This window comes from Oryctolagus cuniculus, chromosome 4 (assembly GCF_964237555.1).
Source record: "Oryctolagus cuniculus chromosome 4, mOryCun1.1, whole genome shotgun sequence".
Classification (NCBI taxonomy): Eukaryota; Metazoa; Chordata; class Mammalia; order Lagomorpha; family Leporidae; genus Oryctolagus; species Oryctolagus cuniculus.
This window is the reverse complement of record NC_091435.1, coordinates 47,176,303-47,198,079: the sequence shown is the minus strand read 5'-3', so window position 1 is coordinate 47,198,079 and position 21,777 is coordinate 47,176,303. Positions and strand designations below refer to the sequence as shown.

The 21,777-nt window shown below is 38.7% G+C and overlaps 1 protein-coding gene and 1 long non-coding RNA gene across 4 annotated transcripts in view; one reads left to right on the top strand and one right to left on the bottom strand.

The window, feature by feature from the left end:
• The window catches only part of EPHA3 (EPH receptor A3), a 401,167-nt gene extending 389,420 nt beyond the window's left edge, over window positions 1-11,747 (bottom strand). For 2 of the 3 annotated variants that reach the window (XM_002716757.5, XM_008267088.4), the window contains exon 1: window positions 11,464-11,747. In XM_002716757.5, coding sequence (XP_002716803.2) covers window positions 11,464-11,551 — 88 coding nt within the window. In that variant the 5' untranslated portion in view covers window positions 11,552-11,747. Of the gene's footprint in view, window positions 1-3,759; window positions 3,900-11,463 lie in introns of those variants that run through there. The other variant, XM_051819167.2, reaches the window with a different exon arrangement.
• The window catches only part of LOC103350574 (uncharacterized), a 49,388-nt gene continuing 32,012 nt past the window's right edge, over window positions 4,402-21,777 (top strand). The window contains exon 1 of the long non-coding RNA XR_007908931.2: window positions 4,402-4,539. This is a non-coding gene — a long non-coding RNA (uncharacterized lncRNA). The remainder of the gene's footprint in view (window positions 4,540-21,777) is intronic.

The window sequence follows — 21,777 nt, the reverse complement described above, 5'->3', positions numbered from 1 at the left end:
AAGCCTAATATAAGCCAGACCAAACATGAAATAAAATATTCTTCATTAATTTCCAAGGGGTCACCTCTGAATGTTTTTGTATATTAAATGTTTAGAATGATTTTGAACAACATTTTCAAAGGGAAGAATGATTTTTCTTTCACAATGTGCAAATGTTTCATTTGTTAAATTTTTCTCAGAAAATAAGGCAACTCTCCTTGTAAGCATAGATTAACTAGTTCAGTTGGATAAAATACATACAATTACACTTGGAAATCTTTTTCCAGAAAACAAGGATATCAAAGCACAATAATTTAGATCAGAAATGTTGGGAACACAAGAACAAAATCTCTGAGTTTATCTTTTTGAGTTATCTATTGTAAATCATATTAACTTATCTATGACAAATCAGAATATAAAAATAGACTGAGCAAATACTATTCCCTTTTATTTTACCTTTCTGAAATATTTCCAATTATTGGCACTGTTTGCTGCAGTTAACATATTTAAAGAGTAACAATGCAACATGTTATCTATACACAGCTTTTTTTTTTTTAGATCTGTGAAATATATTTAAAATACATGCCTCAAATTTTACATCTTTTTTTTAACTTTTATTTAATGAATATAAATTTCCAAAGTACGGCTTATGGATTACAATGGCTTCCCCCCCATAACGTCCCTCCCACCCACCACCCTCCCCTTTCCCACTCCCTCTCCCCTTCCATTCACATGAGGATTCATTTTCGATTCTCTTTATATACAGGAGATCAGTTTAGCATACATTAAGTAAAGATTTCAACAGTTTGCTCCCACACAGAAACATAAAGTGAAAAATAATAGATGATTTTTTAAATGATGATGAAATCAGATCAGACCTATTGTCATGTTTAATCCCAGTGAGAGTCAAATTGGGAATTGATAATTTCTTCTTTTTTTTTTTTTTTTTTTACAGAAGATCAGTTTAGTATACATTAAGTAAAGATTTCAACAGTTTGCACCCCCATAGAAACACAAAGTGAAATATACTATTTGAGTACTCGTTATAGCATTAAGTCTCAATGTAGAGCACATTAAGGACAGAGATCCTACATGAGGAGTAAGTGCACAGTGACTCCTGTTGTTGACTTAACAAGTTGACACTCTTATTTATGGCCTCAGTAATCTCCCTCTGCACCAGTCATGAGTTTCCAAGGCTATGGAAGCCCCTTGAGTTCTCCGACTCTTATCTTGTTTAGACAAGGTCATAGTCAAAGTGGAGGTTCTCTCCTCCCTTCTGAGAAAGGTACCTCCTTCTTTGAAGACCTATTCTTTCCACTGGGATCTCACTCACAGAAATCTTTCATTTAGGGAGCACATAAACAAGTCTAGTACCTGCTAATACTAACAGATAGAATAAATAAAGGGGAGAGTGATCCAACATGGGAAGCAAGATACTCAGCAGACTCATAGAAGGGTGGATGTCCTAAACAGCACTCTGGTCTCAGAATCAGCCCTAACGGCATTCCAATCTGGCTGAAAAACCCATGAGAGTATTTCAGGCATGGAAATCCAAGACACTCTGGCAAAAAAAAAAAAAAAAAAAAAAAAAAAAAAAAACACCTAAATGAAAGATCTCTATACACAGCTTTTAGGATGGTGTCACTTCTTATTCTGCTAAAATGCAAAATCTACCATAAGTAGCTGTTGTATATTCAGGCAAATATCACAACGTGTCTGTAACTCCAGACTTGATGCCATCTTTGAATATGGTAAATGATTAAGGGGACAGGTAGGGAAAATTAGCAAGATTAGATAGCACAAATCATTTCAACAAGTGTTTTCTGTAATTTTTGTACCACTAATTTGTAATACAGAAAAATAGGATGTTATACCATCATGAGTCCAAAAGGTATAAACTTATCCATAAAACACCATGTGAGCATAGATGAGTTTCGTGAGGGGACAACACTAGCAGTGCACATGCTCAGTGCTGCAAACACACTTCTTCCAAGTGGTATTTTGCTTTCTTAGAGGATTATTCAATAAATCCACATGGAGGATGTTGCAAATTTGCCTCCCTGCCTAAATTTCTTCAGTGTGAGAACTGCTATGCTATATAATAAAATACAAAATCTATGGACATTTACTAATTGCTAAATTGGGTTGCAAAATCTAGGGAAAAACTGCATGTTAACTTCCACCAACAAACAGCTTTCCCCCTTAGTCACTCTGAGTTAAACAGGGAATGTTAAAATTACATGATGATTAAAGACCCACCAACTTGTAAACAGGCAAAATGTAAAAATTTAAAACCTCCTATTTTTAGCAAGCAGGAGGAGTTTTATTTTCCACTGGGGCTGTGGGGTTTATTCATATCCTCCTTGACTATCACTTAGAAAACGATAAACTCAGCTACTTAAAATAAATACAGAGAAACTTCAAGATGAAACAGTTTTGATATTGACTTAAACAGACTTCATAGCAATACAATCAATCCATGTCTCTTCCTCTCCTCCAGTCCCTTGTGAGACCCCACCATGTAATCTGTCAAGTGGTCAGGGTTCTTGTCTGAAAGCAAAAAGACAACTCAGCTTGGAGACTTTGAAGACATGTTTACCTCTGCGTTTATTTGGGAGCGCTCTGCGAACTCCAGTATGTAGGAGAAACCAAGTAGGAAGGAAAGCAGTGATTGACTGTGTTTCTCCAGAAGCAAGTGAGGCAAGATTGCTGCTGAGCCTTCGATTTCACTCATGAAAAACCTGCCTATTTCTAGAGTGTTTGGATAACTCTTTGGGACTTAACAGACAACAGTTAAAAAAAATGGTTTTTGCATGGAACAGTGAAGCAAGCAAGATACTCAAAACAGCCTTCTGATTTGAAGCCTGATGTCATCAATATGCTATTTTTGCTCTTTGCCAGGTTCACAGAATTTATTGCAGCAATTAATGCAAAACATATGTGCTGAAATACCCACATGAAAAATATAATTGCCCCCAACTTAATTTGCTACCTTTCAAAGCCCTGTTTTAGCTACCTTTTCTCAATGCCTCCACTTAAATAGAATACAAGTGTTTCTATGAAACAGCAGGCAAATCACTGTAACTTATTTTCTCATCTTCAGTAATTTACCCATTATCTTTAAATGCAGAGAAGAGGGAAGTGGAGGGAAGAATTTCCACAGGAACTAGAGCCTACTTTTTGAACCTCGTTTTATTGTCTCTCATTTACTAATCTCTGTGATGATTCCAGTGGTTAATTCACACTTCAATTTTTTATTTCATAGAACCCTAACTAATCACACCCTGGTTATACTGATGATTTCCACACAATCTGTGTACATGGAATTCCTGACAAAAATCTTTCCAGGTGAGAAAAAAACGAGTAGGAGTGAAAGGAAGAAGTGTGTGCAGGGAAAGCATCCCAGACAATGTCTCCTGCTCTTCAGTGCACAGCAAACTTCTTTCACTTATTGGTCTCTTACCCATGCAGATAATCAACATTTATGGGTGTAACCACTTTGCAATTTCAAACTGTTCTCAATTATTTGGTCTCCAACGTCTCACCTTAAAATTCTAAGTATTTCTAAACTATGTTGAAAAGCCACAAAACAATACAGTCCCTGGGCTTCAGGTTGAAGCTAGTGTTTTTCTTCAACAGTAGGTGCTCTCCCTAACACATGAGCATTTGTGTACAGGAAAAAACATCTGAAGTTAATATCAAAATAGAAAACCAGAAGAGGCTCGGGCGCAGCTCCTTCGTTATGACCCATTTCCTCAGTTTCCTCAACTGTCAGCGTACCTGTTTTAGAGCTGCTTTAATGATTAAACGAGGTCCCGAAAGTAGTGAATGATATTCATGAAGGGAAAAATATTTCTAGCCGGTGGAACCCTGCAATTATTTTGCCAATGTTTCGGCTTGGACTGCGGACTGAGTGTTGGAATCTAGTGGATTCCATAATTCTTTTATGAAAAAACACTGACGTTCCGACCCAGCCACAGAAACGCAGGCACCGTTCCACGAGTAACCTAGCTCCATCACACAGCTCCCTGAAACCCTGGCTGGCCCTTTCCACCTTACTCCACAAATACAGAAGAGGGAAAATATTGTTTTAATAAATAAGTGCTGGTCAAATATGGAACTTTGGGAGAAAAGAACTTTCAACTGTATATGTGGTCACGGAGTGGGGGCTGATGATGTTCCATCAGTAAGTGGCTTAAAAAAATAAATAAAAGGATTCCTCATCTCTAGCTACACGGAAGACAAACGTCCGAACGACCAAGAATAGCAAACAGGGATAGTCAAGCAGCAGCAATCAGGGCAAAGGAGCAAAGTGAGTGCCAGCCGCCTCCGGACTCCGCAGGACCTAGACCCGCCTCGATCCTGTCACCTGGTGGACCCACGAACACGGACGGGAAGGACACACCCCACCCCCGGGCGCCACACTGAAAAGTCTGGCAGACGGCAAAGAGGGCGGGCTGCGAGAGGAATCTTGGATCTCAGGTCAAAGTCTGCTGCCCAAGTCAGGCTGGGTCTGGGGCGTCCGAGCCTTCCGCGCGCTCTGCGCGGGACCGACCCCAGGTAAGCGGAGCCGCGGTGGCCAGGGCGCCGCGCTCGGGCTCGGCCAGCGCCAGAGGCTCCGCAGCGGCAGGCAGAGGGCGCACTTTGCCTCTCGCCCGCCCCTGCCGTATCCCAGCACTCAGTGTCCGCCTAACTTGGAGCCTTCGCGCAGCGCTTGTCCTAGCCGGTGCGCTGGGCAGAGGGCGCCCAGCTAGCTCCTTGCCCAGACCCTGCCCGGGGAAGCCAGGGCGCGCTCTCCTCTGTCTCCGGGGATCGGGTTTGGCAATTAGGCGTGGAAAAACTCGCGCACAAAGAATGCACCCGCCCCGGACGAGTTAGGGGCTATGTGGACCCAGATTTTTTTTTTTTTAAACGATCAGATTTTTTGATGAGGACTGAGAAAGTAGTGCATGGGTGGGAGACAACAGATTTCCCTCGCACTCCTGAGCCTGGCCCCAGCGGTAAAGAATAGTTTGTGGTTAGGACGCCTAAGTGGTGGGTGTGGTGGCAACTAGGAGCTCTGGCTCATCTCTGTGTTGCCACATTGCCAGCTACAATTTCTCAGGGCACACTTTTGTGATCTAATCAATACCGCATTATCTAAGGTGGGAGGGGCAACGCGAAGGAAAAGAAACGCAGTGGTCCCCTCCTGGCCCCCCCTCCCCCAAGGCGAGGCTGATCCACAACTGTTTGCACTGCTGCCACTTGTTTTCCACCTCTCTCCGCATCTGTTAAGCTCACTGCACCATATTGGTTTGGATTACGTGGATTTTCACCCTGAGCTTTGACTAGAACAGCGGGACATAGAGCAGAAAATAAGGTGGAGGCAAGTCCACACTCAGGGTTTCTAGTCTAATAACAGCAGTGCACACTTGAGGCTTGATTTGCTGAACTGGCTTTGATTCCATCCATCTCCGCGTGCCTTTCCCCGGGCATTCCAAGGGGGAAAGCATTCCTTGGCTACCACTCTTAAAACTTTCCTGGGTAAAGTATTTTCCACTGGGGAAAAATATCAAAACTGTGTAAAATTGAGAGGAGAAACAAATGCATCCCTCTTTTTTTTTTTTTTAAAGTATGCAGTTTTCAGGGATTTCATAAAAGTCGATTAGCCAGATGTCTGATTGATGAATGTTCAGCAGAGGATTTCTGTATTAACATTGGCCTTACAGCTTTCGGTCTGCACTACCTCTCTATCTTTCTAATCAACTTTTTAATTTTCTTTCCTCTTGCTAATACTTTATCCCTTCTTTGTAGTCGACCCCCCTTTTTATCTCAAGGAAAGCTAGTAGGAGGCAAACTCAAACTTGCTGACCCTCAGACTTTTCCTGGAGAAAGCCTCCTGCTAAGTTCCAAGAACTACCTGATACCAGGCAGCTGCTAACAGACCTGCAGAGGGAAACCAAGGGGGGGGGGGGGGCACATGTGTCCATGCCCTGAATACAAAGAGGAATATCTTCTGGGTGGACGGATGATTTGTGGCTTCCATGCCTTGGTATTTTACAAATGTCACAACGTTTTATTTCTGAAGTCATTACTGACGCATTAGCTAAGGTCTTCAAATTTTTTGAGAAATTTCTCAACCTGGTTTTCTGAATACCTGGATGAATACTGTAATGACTCTTTCACACCACCAGTCAACTCTTTATTTGAAAAATCTGTGGAAAGCTACTTGCGCACTTGGTAAAAGCCCTTTATTGACCCTCTCTGGTGATAAAATCCAGATCTCTGAACACAGAACCAAAAAGGGGACACCTGCATCTGTTCTTCTAAATCTTTTCTCAAATAAGAATTAAAAGGACAAGGTTTATTAAATATTTTAAAGAAGAAATGTGTGTGGTAAAAAGTAAACAAAGTTGAAGATCTTGACAGAAAATTACTCGTAAAATTTAGTGTTCTTCCAAGAAATACATATTTCCCTTTACATCTAATATTTATGCCAAACAAAATCATTGGAAAATGACTCAAATCAAAGGTATACCACATCACAGATTTCTTAGGAAGTGTCTGTAAGAACTTATCGAGTTTTGATGATTTGTGGAAAGTTTTATTAATATTTTCTTGAGGATTTTATGACTTGGAAAATGTAACCCTGAAAAACACTTCTTGCTGTTTCCATTTGCATTGAAGTTAGTAAATCAAATATACTGTGGAAATATGTTTTGCCTTTAAAAATCCTTTGCATATGTAACTGATTATTTGATATTTAAAAATTGCATATATTTCATTTCAGAAAAGTTCCATAGTTTTTGAAACTATTTGAACATTTAGGTATCTTTACAAAGAAAGTTACTATGAGAAAGTATTAAAAGTGATTGAATCATTAAAGAACATCCAGGACTTGACAATTAACATGTGAGTACTGTACAAATAAGATAAAGAATCTTGCTAAGTCCTTTCTTTAGAAATGGATGTTTTGAGTTAAGGTAAAACTACTAAATTGTTAATATAAGCAAGGAGCAAACCATAATTACATTCAGCTAACAAAAAACTTCACATTAAACTTCATTACATTGAAATTTTACATTAAACTTAATGACAAACTTTACATTCAACTATTAAACAACATTAAAAATACTTTTAAGCTCTGATTGTGCTATTTTGTTATAAATTTTTGTGTTAATTTTAAGCATTTTTCATTGTATTTCCAAGTTTTCCTTATTTCATGGGAAAGACAACTTCCTCTAAAATACAGCCATGATATAACACGTGGCAATAGTATTTTATTCTATATAGTTTCCCTTTCAAAGTTCTAGTTACTTCTGGGTTATAAATATAAACAACTGACTCTTTAAACAGAAAAATTATACCAATCACAGCAGCCAGAGTAAAAAAGTATAAAACTGAAAATGTTTGTAGTTAAAATTAGGATACTTTGTATTTATTATGTTATTATTTTTTCTAGAACAGTTACTATTTAAAAGAGTTTTTAATTGCTCACTTATGACAAGAAGTGGAATAGTGTGACATGTGAAACATAAAAATGAGGATAATGAGGCATCAAAGTGAATATTTTCCCCACTTGAATTATTATCATCAATATTGATCTATAGGAAGATGTAGATTCAGAATGAATTAATTTCATGATAGATTTTGAAAGGTTACATGAAGTTTCTTTCCGGTACAATCAAAATATTATCATAGCAATTCAGATTGTCAGTAAAAGCTTAAACAAATTTGCTGATAATCCTGTTAATGACCTAGGTCAAGTGTTAACTGTTGTGGGTTATAAAATAGTGAAATTAAGGTTTCTCCTACCTCGAGGCAAATAGCACAGTTATAACTGTTGGGGGGTGTGTAGGAGAAAGCTGTTAGGAGAGCTATTAAATTACAAAAATGTATAGTGCATTCAGTTATTTAGTCTAGCTTGAAGAAATTTATTAAAAGCAATGTTCTCTCCTCACCAAAAGCTCTATAAAGATGTTATGATATTTTATTAATGTTTCAATCACAATATATTCTTATCTGAGGATGTTTTTAATGTATGAAAAATAATGTCAATTAACAATAGTGTTTTAAAAGAAAAGTAATCTATTCAAAACATTCATTGTCTCCATTTTTTGCCTTATACTCAAAGGGAAACACATAGCACGCATCTGCAGATTCTACTTTTAAGCTTTAAGCAATCATATAGTCTCCTCTAGTACTGATGAAATTTGTGTTCAAGGAAATGTATTGCATAGAACAGTGTCTCAGTCTCTAAAAAAAAAGTCTTCCCCAAATAAGTAGTATATAAATAATTTTATTAAGTTTTATTTTGAAAACTCTGGTCTTTGATGCAAAGAGCTCTATGGATAAATCTTAATCCAATTTATGAACACTTTTAGATGGAAAATGGTTTATTGTATTATATAGTGATGAATAAGCAGTGTATTCTGCCTGAGACTGCTTCAAATGTATTAATGTGTTTAAAGGGAGAACTTTATCCAATTCTAAAAGAAGTTGAACTAATAACAGCAATAACTTCACTTTAAATCAAATTTTAACCTCTTTCCAAAGTTACTCGTATCTACACTTACCATTATCTTAATCCATCTAGGATGGGAAAACAAACATAGGAACTTTTATAATAAAACATTGTGTAGAAATAATATTTTGCCATGAAAAGGAATGGATTTCCCATTGGAAATCTTACATCATATAAACAAAGAGCTGGTAAGATTTTACCAAGGCTTTATAGTTTTAAGCATGTAGGCCAATTCTTGGTTTAAGTGATCATTAAAATTATGAACATCCATTTTCACTGTGAAGGAAACAGTGATACAAATTGTCATCTGACATCAGTTCATGAAAGCATATTAGAAAGTTGTTTGTAACTGGATTACTAGATGAATAATTCAGACTTTTTCTGAAGTTAGTTTTCTTATCATGAACCCATGACATTTCAGTATTGGTATTTCAATATTAAATCTCCATTTTTTTCTTTAAAATACACACAACATTAAGTTTCCTAGAAATTAAATAAAGGGCCTTATTTTGTTCTATTTTAGCTCTATTATGATTAACTTCATGTTGGTAGCAGAATGTGTTCCATTAAATATGTTCCAGTAAATATCTCATAAATTTTCTAAAGTGTTAAAATATAATTTTGAATATCCTATTTTAAATTCAACCTAGTGTTTTATATTTCATTTTCCAAAAATTCTATAAAAACTACATTAATAAGATTCATTTGATCCTTACCACTTCATGTATGAATTGTCAGAGGCATTACCTTTTTTTAAATTACACATAGAAGTCTTGGCACATACTTGGAATTTTTGCTCTTCTTGTTATTCAACTGAACTGCTAAGAGTTCTTCATGTTATTCAACTCAACTACTATGGGATTAATATTGGAAATATTGCTCAAATATTTCCTAAATTAAATAATTCATTTTAAAAAAGTTGAAATCTCCTTTCATAACCTCAGATGGGAAAGGACACCCTACCCATAGGACATGAGATCGAAGGAATCACCCCATAAACAATGGATAGGTAAACAGGTAAACTTTTATCCAAGCAGATTAAATGTCCTTACATCAGTTTTCTCAATATATTTATCTTTCTATATGCATATTGTTAATGTCTACCTGCCTGTGTGATTATATCCATTATATACCAAAACATACATAAAGTATGGCTTAAAAACAATCTGTTTTGGATGATTTCTGTTATATTAAACTAATATCCATTAATATTACATAGGTGTGAATAAATTTTTATATGTCAGTTTTTTCTAGAAATTTACATGAAACATGTTTTTTGCAAAAATCATGATTGTCAGCTGTATTCCTGAGCATTATTAATTCAGTGCCATCCATTACCTAAATGGTTTATGTTCATTCCATCTGGAAAGACACAATTTGTCATTGCAAAGTGGGAATTATAATACTATTTTTTGGCAACAGCCAACGTTTTTAAATCTTTAAAGAATAGGGTTAAAGCACTAATTTCAAATTACATCTTGTTCATTATACAGATGATTACTTTTGCCTTTCATTCATGAGTATTGATTGATTATTACTTTCAAATAAACATATTATTTTGGTTTGTAAAAAAAAAGTCATTTGTGGGAAGATGATTCTTCATTCTGCTATTTCAGACTCTTTAATTTCATCATTTAAAAAAGAAAATTTTATGAAATTTGCTAAATTGCTGAAAGCAGTCACTAAGGAGAGAAAGAAATTAAACTGTTTTATTAGTAGTGAAAATAGGTCACCAAATATCACAGGCAGATTTTATATTTAATGGAAAAGTTTCTAAATATTTTACTTTTCCTTGCATTTTAAAAATAATGTATACAGCAATATTGGCTTGACAATATATTTTGAGTTTTATATATATGTGTGTGTGTGTGTGTGTGTGTGTGTGCACATCAATTACTTAGTATTGCCAACTTGGAAAATAAACTGCTAAATGTTGTAAGTTCAAAATCATTAATAGGAAATCAAAGATGTAAGTGTTGCCGTAAAGCGATCAATTATTTAGAGAAGTTTATCTTAAGAGTTAGTGATTGTATTCACAAACCATTAGAACTAGATCACAAAAGGTTTACAGGAAAAAAAAAAAAGCATTGTATCTATTAAGGACACAATCTTATAGGCAACAGTGATGCCCTTACTATTACGTTTGCACTTTAATCCATTGAAAAGGGATGAATGCCCATTTCAAAGAAAATAAATAACCCAACATCAAGGAAATGCCATCTGCTGCATATGCACATTCTTTCTTAATTTGCTATTGAGTTATTTACTATCTCTACCCAGGAGCTATTCACTGTTCACTAAATACGTTCTCCTATTTGTCTATAAGCCCTTAAACAAAGAGAATCCAACTTAAGCTTATTGTAATTCCTGCAAATATTACTTATGGTAATGTGGCATATGCTGCTCGTTAGAACCTGTACCAATGGAATAAACCATCGCCTGGCGGAGTACACATCACTTCAGTGCAGCAGTTGTAACATCAACACACACACCTCCACTTCCACAAACTCCAGTTTTCTTTAGTGCATTCATAAATGCCCTGTTCCCAAGTAGGACCAACCTGTCATTACCTTTAGGCATACTAAAGGACCCGAGCAGAGGGTTGGATTTTCTTCTAAACTTCTCTGAGTACCACATGGTCATAATTAGAAAATAAAATACTGCCTTGGCTATTTGGCAATTAACATACTGGTTTGTAAGACTGGAGAATTTTCTTTCTTTCTACTTCAAATTGGCAAACACGGTAATTGCTTGAATTGGTATCAGATTAAAAACACATTTTGGAGGTTTCGACAACGCAGTGCTATCTCAAAGTGTTTTGGAAGGCAGCGGAAAATAAAAGCGCATCTTTCGCTTACTCTCAGAGCCAGCTGCTCGGTTCCGAGGCACCTCGACGGCGTGAAAAGGCTCCGGTGAGAACGTGCTCGGCGGAGCGTGAGCCCCGCGGGGCAGGGCTGCGCGCGTGGTCGCACCTGGCTTACCTTCATTGGGAGGCTGCGGAGTCAGTTCCCCGAAGCAGTGGAGAACAGAGGCGCTGAGCAGGAGGAGGATGGAGAGGTGACAATCCATGTTGCTGGTGCAGAGGGCAGTGAGAGGAGCATATCTCCAGGAAGCATGCCACTGATGTGAGGGGGAGCGCTCTGATTGCTGGAGAAGTTACCATGCTCCGCTCGCAGGCTGATGTCAAGTTTGACACTGGAGATAAGGAGGAGTCTGGCTGCCTTTCTGCGAACCGCGCTCGGCGGCCTCCCTGGGTCCTAGTGCCGTCGGTGGCGGCCGCGGGCGAAGGCAGTACCGCTCTCGCACCCAGCTCTGCGGGCCAGCTGCCAGGGCGGGGGTGCGGAGGGAGTTCGGGGCGTCGCCTATGGGGCGGGAAACCCAGAAGTTGTGATGGGACAGTGGTGCAGAGTCGAGATGGGGAGAGAAAGGCACCGCTCTTTATTTTCGACGAAAGTATAGCTATTGTATTGTTTGCTGTATGTGCTCCCTAGCTCAATTTCCCCAAGACATCAGAAAACTCTGATGGAGGTGTCATAGGGCCGTGTGAAAGGAAAAAAAAAGAACGAAATGGCAGGGGAATGTGTGTTAGTCAAAGAACTGGAGCGTTTTATTTAAAAAGGATCTTAATGGTGATTGTATAATGAAAAGGGAAAGTAGGAGTAGTCCTTATTGCGTGCTTTGTGATCAGAACTGTCTACAAGTCGTCTGTGGCTCAGAAAGGCTCTTCGGGTCTACACCAAATGGTAACAGGGCTCTTACACAGATTTGGCACAGTGATTTCAGTGCACACACTGCACACTTTGGTTTTCCAAACTGGAAAGACCTTCAGCACCATAAGGAATGGATCTCAACCCTAGCAGAAGGCGCCAGTCAGCTCCCACCCCTTATTCTGTGCTGCAAAAATAATACAAATAAAACTTTCTCTCACTACTAGCTGTGGTGTCTCTGGGTTCTGAGAAAGAAACAATGCTGAAGTCACAGCTCCCCACTCAGCTTTTCTGTCACTAATAATTTGATAATATTTGGATACAGTTCTTCTTTAACATTACAAATCCAATGGCTAAATAGCGATGTCCTTATACTTCCTCACTTAACTTTACACTGTGGTTTCAAGTAGTCTCCCATTTCCAGTCCCCTTGTTGAATAATATAATTGCAATGCATTTCAGCCAAATAATTTTGTGATTTATGTTTTAAGAACTATGCTCATTTTTAAAGCATCCCCCAGTAAACAGGATTATCCTCCCACCCATCTATCCCTTCTTATTCAAAACAAGAGAACAGATTATTACATTCCTTGCCCAACTTCAGAAAGTGAAACATGTTTGCAACCTTAAGTTCAGTGATCAATGGTAGAGCTCTAGGTAGTAAAAGCCAGATAAATTTGAACAGGCGTTACTAATAAGATATTTATTCCACAAACACTATGTTTTTGAGAACACGGTTTTCACTTGAATTTACACTAACAGCTTTCACTGATGGTTTGTTGGCTGGCTTGGGGGAGTGGGAGGGAAGAGAGTGACCCTGTACCCTTTTCTGTGTGTGCCTTGTTACTTTGTATCTCCAACTTCTTCCCACATTATGTCACCAGAGGCTGCAGAGCCGGCTGCAAGTGCCAAGTCTGTCAGAAGTGAAAATAATGACGGAGAGTAAACAGAGGACGTAGACAGTGGTGACTCCCTAGCAAGCTGTATAAAGTTCCAGCACAACAATTGCATTGTTCTTGGGTGAAATACCATTTGTCTGTAACTGGAAAGAAACTAAAATCTTATTGGGAGTGAGTATTTGAAAACTATTTTTTAGAGGAACATGGCAATATGCTGGCCTGTACATGCATGGGGCCTCCTTGTGCTAGTCCTCTTTTCACGTTTAAAATCTGTTGTCACTGTGGAAAGAGGCAGTCCCGTTTGAAGGAAGTTACAAGAGTTTCAAGTGAGTATAATGCAATCCCTGGCCTGGGAATAGAATGCAAATGATGTAGGCACTCTAACTTTGATACTTCCCTGGCAAACACAATAGATAAAAAGTCAAAACAGTATATAGTTTCAGCATCCTTTCAGAGAGAAGTTAAAAAATATGATGCCAATAAACAAAGGGGGTGATTAATTTGGCCATAGTAAGAGTGGGGAGGATACAGGTGAGGACAGCTGACTCAGAGAAGGCTTTATTAAGAAAGTGGGAGGGGCTTAACCCTCCGTCCTGGACACCAGCATCGCTTAGGAGCACAAGTTGGAGTTCCGGATGTTCCACTTGCAATCTAGCTCCTGACTCATATGCCTGGGAAAATAACAGAAGATGACCCAAGTGCTTGGGCTCTTGCCACCAATGTAGGAGACTTGGATGGAGTTCCAGACACCTGACCCAGCCCCATAGCTTGCAACCTTTTGGAGAGGGAAGAAGATAGAAAATCTGTGTGTGTTGTTGGGGGTGGGGAGGAGGGTGTTTCTCTCTCTGTGTCTCTCTAACTCTGTCTTTCAAATAAATAACTTTAAAACAGGAAATTGGTAGTAGAATTGCACCTCAAAGTATGGGCAGGAGGTTACTAGTTGGAGAATGGCTCACAAGGCACTGCAGGCAGGTAGACAGATGGAACAGAAATGAAAGCAGAATAGACTGCAACAGAGCCACACACAAACACACACACACAGCCCCAAGCATATAGAGTGTAGAGTATTTGTGATACAAGAAGTATGAGGGAAAGAGGAGGTGGAGGACAGGACAGAGTGCATGGAAACATTCTTCAAAGGGCGACTTGTAAATCACCTGGACATGCTTCCTATACCCTTGGCAATGACTGTACGATGTACTCCAGACTTCAGAGAGGCATCAGCAACATTTTCACAAGCAGTGGCTGCTCATACCTGAACTATAGGGAGCAATTAAACTAATAGGATAGGACATGGTACTTTCCTACCTTTGGCCCAGGGCCTCTCTTCTGTGGAAGTGTCTGGCATGCACATAGAAAGTGACCCGTTATTCCCACCAATGACTTACTGAATCTCAATCTTGGTAGCTAGATGCAGAAATCTACAAGTGAGCCAAATCCTCAGGTGATCCTGGTGGTCCACATTGTTTGAGAACCCTTCCTGGGTGGAACGGAAGAAAAGCAGAGATAAAATAGTTAAAACTGAAGCAGCCTTTTTAAAGTCAAACTAAACTGGCCTAGAATCTCCCAGAAGGGAGATAAGAAGAGGAAATGGAAGATGAAAACATTTATTTTTAATGAGAAACAAACTATATTCCACCATGAAAATTTGCCAGTGAGACATTGGAGTTAAAGAGTAGTTCTATGGAGGGAATGAAGGTTGAGTAGAATATAGAAATGGGGCATTTTAAAGGAAAATGATCTCAGAAAAGAGGCTAATTTTGAAAAACAAGCTTTTTTGAGGCACTGACAAACCCCTCTATTATTATAGATTTCGAAATGTCAGTGTATCTGAAAAAGACCAGGGAAGAGCGCGGTTACGGAGAGTTCTATAGTTCTCTGGATGGAGGGTAGAGAGGGTGAGCAGGACAGACACAATTGAATTTGTAATTTAGAAAGTCCTCTTGACATATTTAAGAAAGAGCAGGGGGAGGGATGGAAGAAATAAAAAGAAGAAAAAAAGAAACACTAAAACACTAAATACCAATTAGGATCCCTCATAATAGGATAGCCAGTATCACACAGAGATTACCATTGGGACTCTTAAATAAAATCAACCTAGGACTGCCCAGGCTCTGTCACTCTTATTGAACTTCAGACAATAACAGATCCTATCTCATAAAGACATTGTAAGGATTATATGAAATTTGGGTTGGTACAGATAAGGTATGAAACTCATGTTTGACACTTTGAAAATATGCGGTCGGGTTGGTACTGTGCTGCGGCAGGTTAAGCTGCTTTTCGGAATGGAAGCATCCCATGTCCCAGTGCAGGTCTGAGCCGTGGCGACTCTGTCTTTCAACTGTTTTCCTGCTAATGAATCTAGGAAGGCTGTGGAAGATGGCACACAGGTGCTTGTGTCCCTGCCACCCGTGGGGGAAACCCGGATAGATTCTTAAGCTCCAGCTCCTGATTTTGACCTGGACCCCACCTGGCTGGCCATTTGGGGATTGAACTACTAGATGGAAGATTCTCTCTTTCTCTCTCTCTCTTTTTCCCCACATTGCTTTTCTAATAAATAAATGAATAAATAATTCCGAAACACATTTTTTTGAAAACCTTGATTCAGGGACCAATGTTGTGGTGCAATAGTTCAGCCTGTGACACCAGCATCCCATATGGGTACATTCTGAGTCCTGGTTGATCCACTTCCAATCCAGCTCCCTACTGCACCTTCGAAGGCAGTGCAAGATGGCCCAGGTGCTTGGGCTGCCTGCATCCACATGGGAGGCCAGGATGGGATTCCAGGCTTCTGGCTTTGGCCTGGCCCAGCCCTGTCAATTGGACAGTGAACCAGTGGATAGATCTCTCTCACTCTCTCTCTGTAACTCTGCCTTTCAAATAAATAAAATAAATCTTTTTTAAAAAAAATTTAAAAACCCCTTGATTCAAAGGAGAGATCCAGATGGTATGGCACTGAGCAGTAACAGTGGAGCCTCAGGCTACACAAACGTAAGTCAGGGGCTGGATAACACTTCCCAACAGCTTGATCACGAGACCCGAGGTAGACAGAAGTGTCTAGGAAGCTGTTCAGTCCCTGGCTTTCATGAGGAAGTGGTCAGGCATGCAAGAGAGGTTTGAGGAGAGAGAGTGGGCATGGGTTATAAAGATTTCTATTTTAATTTTTGTTTATCCAGTTGGACTGGCCTGAGGGAAAGCCAGGAACAAATGAACTATTAGGATACAAGTGCCTTGGCTGGTGTTACTTTGGAAATCATTAGGGTATAAAAATAAATAGGTACATTCCTGTAAGCAAAGGGTTGGCAGAAAGATCAGTTGGCCATAGATGAAACTCTCCCATACACCAATATTTAAAAAGTAGGCAGAAACAGAGAACAGCAAAGAAACAGAAGAGATTAGCTTATTAAAATCCAAGCTTGTTAAGCATTTGCAAAGGCAGTTCATTAACAGTGATGCATGCAATATAAAAAAAAAAAAAAAGCCAATAAGAAGTTGGCTGAGAAGTGACAATTAGATTTGACAACTATTTTTTTTTTTTTCATTTTTATTTTTATTTTTATTTTTTTTGGAAAGACAGAACTCCAAATGCCCACAAAAGCTAGGGCTGGGTCATACGGAAGCCAGGAGCCAGGAACTCCATCCAGGTCTCCCACATCAAAGACAGGGACAGAAGTACTTGAGCTGTCACTAGGTGCCTCCCAGGGTACAATCAGCAGGAAGCTGAGGAGTCAGGACTTGAACCAGACACTTGAATGTGGGTGGCAGACACCTGAAGTGGGGACCTAATGTGCTGTGCTGCAAGGCCTGGCCCGGTTCTGGACAACTTTCTTAGTAAAGCCTTCTCGGAATCTGCTGCTTCCACCGCTATTCTTCCCACTGCTATGGCGGCCAAAGTAATCACAGCCCTTAGTTTGTTGATGTTACACACCCTTTCAAAACCTTGATGAAACTGTGGAACTTCTTGACTTACTGTCTGATGTCTATTGACTTAGAAAGTCTACAATTCAGAGCTCCAATGTCATTTTCTTCATATTTAGATCTCAGGAATGCTTCGAACCCATTTTGACCCTCATGTAGCTTCCTTCAAATGAGAATACTTCTTTCTGCCATGAAGATTTTGAGAAGTTTTGTGGCTTCTGTTTTGGTGGACTAGTGAGCCAAGAAATTGCATTATAATAAGTATTGAACATGAGGGATTAGAAAGACAATGAAACTATTTACAAAAGTTAAATCCTAGACAATAGGAAAAAAGGAAAAATCCAATGAGAGTATTAAAAAATGGAAGAGGCTTATAGCAGGAAATCTACAAAATTCAATGGGCATGGGTACCATGAAAACACGCTTCTAGGATTTCAAAACTTTTCTGCTCTAAAATAAGGTTATGTTCTTTTTTATTTTTTTTAAAGATTTTTATTTATTTATTTGACAGAGTTATAGACGAGTGAGAGAAAGAGACAAAGAGAAAGGTCTTCCTTCCGTTGGTTCACTCCCCAAATGGCTGCTATGGTCAGCGCTGCCACCGATTGGCCCCCGGCCCCAAGATTATGTTCTAATTACATTTTCTATGAATTTCTTGAAGTACGCTTGTACATTTTCTTCTCATTTAATTAGCCGTCTAATGATGCAATTAGTTGACAGGAAATTCACTGATTCAAATTGGAGATGCAGAAGAAAGGTGGGGAAATAACATTCTATTTAGCACATGTTGAGAAATAGGTACAGATATTCAAGCCAAGTTTGACACAAAGTAAGAATCCCAGAATGTAAGGCAAAATATAAACTGCAAGTCAGAAATCATTGCTTAATACTTGGAAATAAACAAAATTGCCCAGAAAGACCAGAAACAGTGAGGGGAAAAGTGGATTTGGAATCAAATTCTGATTAAATAAAATATCCAAAAGGCGGAAGGAAGTTGAATGATTACAGTGATGAATTGAACAGAGTACATATTGTAAATTAAATGTAAAGAGAAAAATCAGAAACAACAATGGAGATGAAAACTTCAGGAAGGGATAGTCAACCAAAACCTCGGCAAAGACTGGGGAACAAAATTAAAGACCAAAGCCGGCGCTGTGGCTCACTAGGCTAATCCTCCGCCTTGCGGCGCCGGCACACCGGGTTCTAGTCCCGGTCAGGGCACCGGATTCTGTCCCGGTTGCCCCTCTTCCAGGCCAGCCCTCTGCTGTGGCCAGGGAGTGCAGCGGAGGATGGCCCAGGTGCTTGGGCCCTGCACCCCATGGGAGACCAGGAAAAGCACCTGGCTCCTGGCTCCTGCCATCGGATCAGCGCGGTGCGCCGGCCGCGGCGGCCATTGGAGGGTGAACCAACGGCAAAAGGAAGACCTTTCTCTCTTCTCTCTGTCTCTCTCTCTCTCACTGTCCACTCTGCCTGTCAAAAAAAAAAAAAAAAAAAAAAAAAAAAAAAAAAAAAAATTAAAGACCAAAGATTGGGAAATTATGTGTAGAACCTAATGTTTCTTTAGCACATACTATTTTACTGTTAGAAAAGAGTAACACATGTTAGTGGCTTCATTTTCTTCACATAGTCAAAGGCAATGGTTAGGATCTTGCCATTATACAAAAAAAAAAAAAAAAGGAAAAATATTTACATAAAACTTTACAAAGAGTGTTCAGTTACCTAAGTATCAAAAGGTGAATAGAAGAGTGAAGAAAATCAGAGACAACCTCTTACAAGACAGTGACAACTACTACAAAAATTTTTTCAGGACAACTACTGAAATTTGGATTTGAGAATAGTCACAGCAGGTTGCACAAATTAATTCACTGTATTTTCATGGATATCCACTGAATTACTATGTCTTCAATTTAAACATGCCAAATTTATGCAATCAATATACAAATTAGCATGCCTGAATTAATTGAAAAAATATTTCATCCAATTGTTATAAAACTGTCAAAAGAAAAGTAAAAAAAAAAAAGTTATAAATGAGGTTCTCTTGCTAGAAATAACCAATGATGTTTAAAACAGCATCTTACATTCACTTTTGTAATTACTTCTAAAACATTTCTCAGTGTTTTAAAACAAACTTTACTACTACCATTACTTCCTAGTTTTCCATTCCTCTTGCCAAAGGCAGTCAAAACAAGCCAAGAGTTCATCTTAAAATCTAAGACAAACATCCCAAAGCTCTGAGCTAACTCTGAGAATGGTTGTGAGGCGGTAGGAGAGTAAAGACACTGTTTTGACTCAGATAGGACACAATGAGAGACTAATAAATCCACTTTTGAGAAATAATCATTTGTGCTCACACACGAGGGTACTTCAGAATATTCGTGGAAACCTAGAATTAAAAAGGTAAGCATATTCTGGTGCATTTTTTTTTGAGATTCGTACTGTTTCATCATAGCACATGTTTTCTTTGAACCTTTTGAAGACCCCTTGTATGCATGCATTTAAATTTTTTCACCAATAAGCCAGTTCCCAAAAGACAGATATATGTTTTCCTTGATCCAAGGTAACTAATAGAGTTCCTAAAATGTAATGTATTGGAGTGAAATAGACATTTTGAGACTTGGTGATTGTTTACAGCCTTTGTCTCTTCCATTGAGATACATTTTTTTTTTCTCTATACTATCTGTTGAACTCTTTTACTAAGTGGAGGGTTAACTATACGATTGTTAAGTAAACTGAAAATAAATCTTTGTAAAAATTAAGAGGTAGAATGTGAGAGGAAGGAGGAGGAAGGGTTGGACCGTGGGCAGGAGGGAGAGTAGGGGAGGAAGTGTCACTATGTTCCTAAATTGGTATGTATGAAATAAAAGAAGCTTGTATGACTTAAATAAAATTAAATTTTTTTCACTGAAATAAACATATTTCAACTCCATTTTCACTAATATATTGAAGTCCCTCAAATATACATTCATGTGTACATGTCTATTCTTACACACATACAAAGAAAATACAATATTGATATACTGTCTAGCAGTATTTTCTTTTCTTTTTTTTTCTTTTTTTTTTTTTTTTGGACAGGCAGAGTGGATGGTGAGAGAGAGAGACAGAGAGAAAGGTCTTCCTTTTGCCGTTGGTTCACCCTCCAATGGCCGCCACGGCTGGCACGCTGCGGCCGGTGCACTGCGCTGATCCAAAGGCAGGAGCCAGGTACTTATCCTGGTCTCCCATGGGGTGCAGGGCCCAAGCACTTGGGCCATCTTCCACTGCCTTCCCGGGCCACAGCAGAGAGCTGGCCTGGAAGAGAGGCAACCGGGAAAGAATCCGGCACCCCGACCGGGACTAGAACCCGGTGTGCTGGCACTGCTAGGTGGAGGATTAGCCTATTGAGCCGTGGCACTGGCCTAGCAGTATTTTCTATAACAAGGCTTGCTAAAATACAGAATCTCGTTGAGTAATTCCAAGGCAAGGCCTAGGATTCACGTTTCTATTAGATTAGAGCTCCTAGGTGATATTTGCTACAAGTCTGATAACATGTGAAAGTTGTAGAATACATAGAAATTATTTGGATATCTAAATATAAACATTAAAATATTAAGAAGTCAGATTCTATAAGAACATAGGAATACATGGTTTAATCAATCCAAACATCTTCCTATAAGTTCAAGGTAAACTTACTTCTCCAGTAGTTAGCTGACGCTATATAACCCTAAACCCTTCTCATGGGTACATAGTTAAGACTATGCTGTCCTTACCATGAACTCTTATTTTTAATTTTTACCTACATCGCTCTTGTAAGTATTGTATTATTTGCTGACCTGCATTGTGATTTAACTGTTTCAAGCATATGAGTTTTCAGCCCAGTATTTGAAGTTCTCCAATGACAAAATACATACCTGACACTGTGTGGAAGAATGAAAACACCATTCAGCACCGTAATGGGTAGTGACCTATGCTTATTTTATTTCAGATATGTTGAACACAGGATCATGATACTTTGAGGATAATTGCTTTATCAAACTATGTCTGTATATTAAGAGAACAAACTTTAAGTGTCAAAGCATATCTGATGGGCTTGACAAGCATAAGAAAACCTTTGTCAAAACAAACTCATGTTTTCTTACACAGTGAATTTGTGTTTACAAGCACAAGGAAGAGGAAACACCCATGTTCCTTCAGTTATTATGAACTAATTTTAAATATCGAGTGGAAATTTCCTTTCCTCAATGTGTTTTTATACAGTTCAATATAGCAAGTAACAGGAATATTATTTTGATTTTAATTTATTACTTTGATGTTACTATTGATTAAAGGGTAATTTTTAAGGGGGTCACATCAGCTGCTATATCACGGTTCAGGTAAAATGTAAGTGCAATGAAGTATGTTTTCACATAAGACCAAAGGTGGTAGAACATTATTAAATGCCCTTTAGAGCTATATTCTGGGAAAACGTGTCTTCAATTCTGTTTCTAAAGGATCTTTTAAGCCTGAACATAAAATAGCATTACTCAATACAGAAAAATTAACTGATTATGTGCTGGTCTAACCATATTTGTCAATTCCACTGGGAACTGGAGAAAATATTCCATATTAAGTCATAGAGATCTTATATTCAACAGTGTCAAACATTGGTGATTTTTCACGGATGCTCTGGTTTCCAAAAGTGCCCAAATAACCTTGCCTGTTTTTCCAATTTGTCTCCTAGACTAGACTGTGGGTCAGTGATCCCTATTACATCACGTCAATTCAGTGGTTAAATAATGATAAATAACTTAAAATGT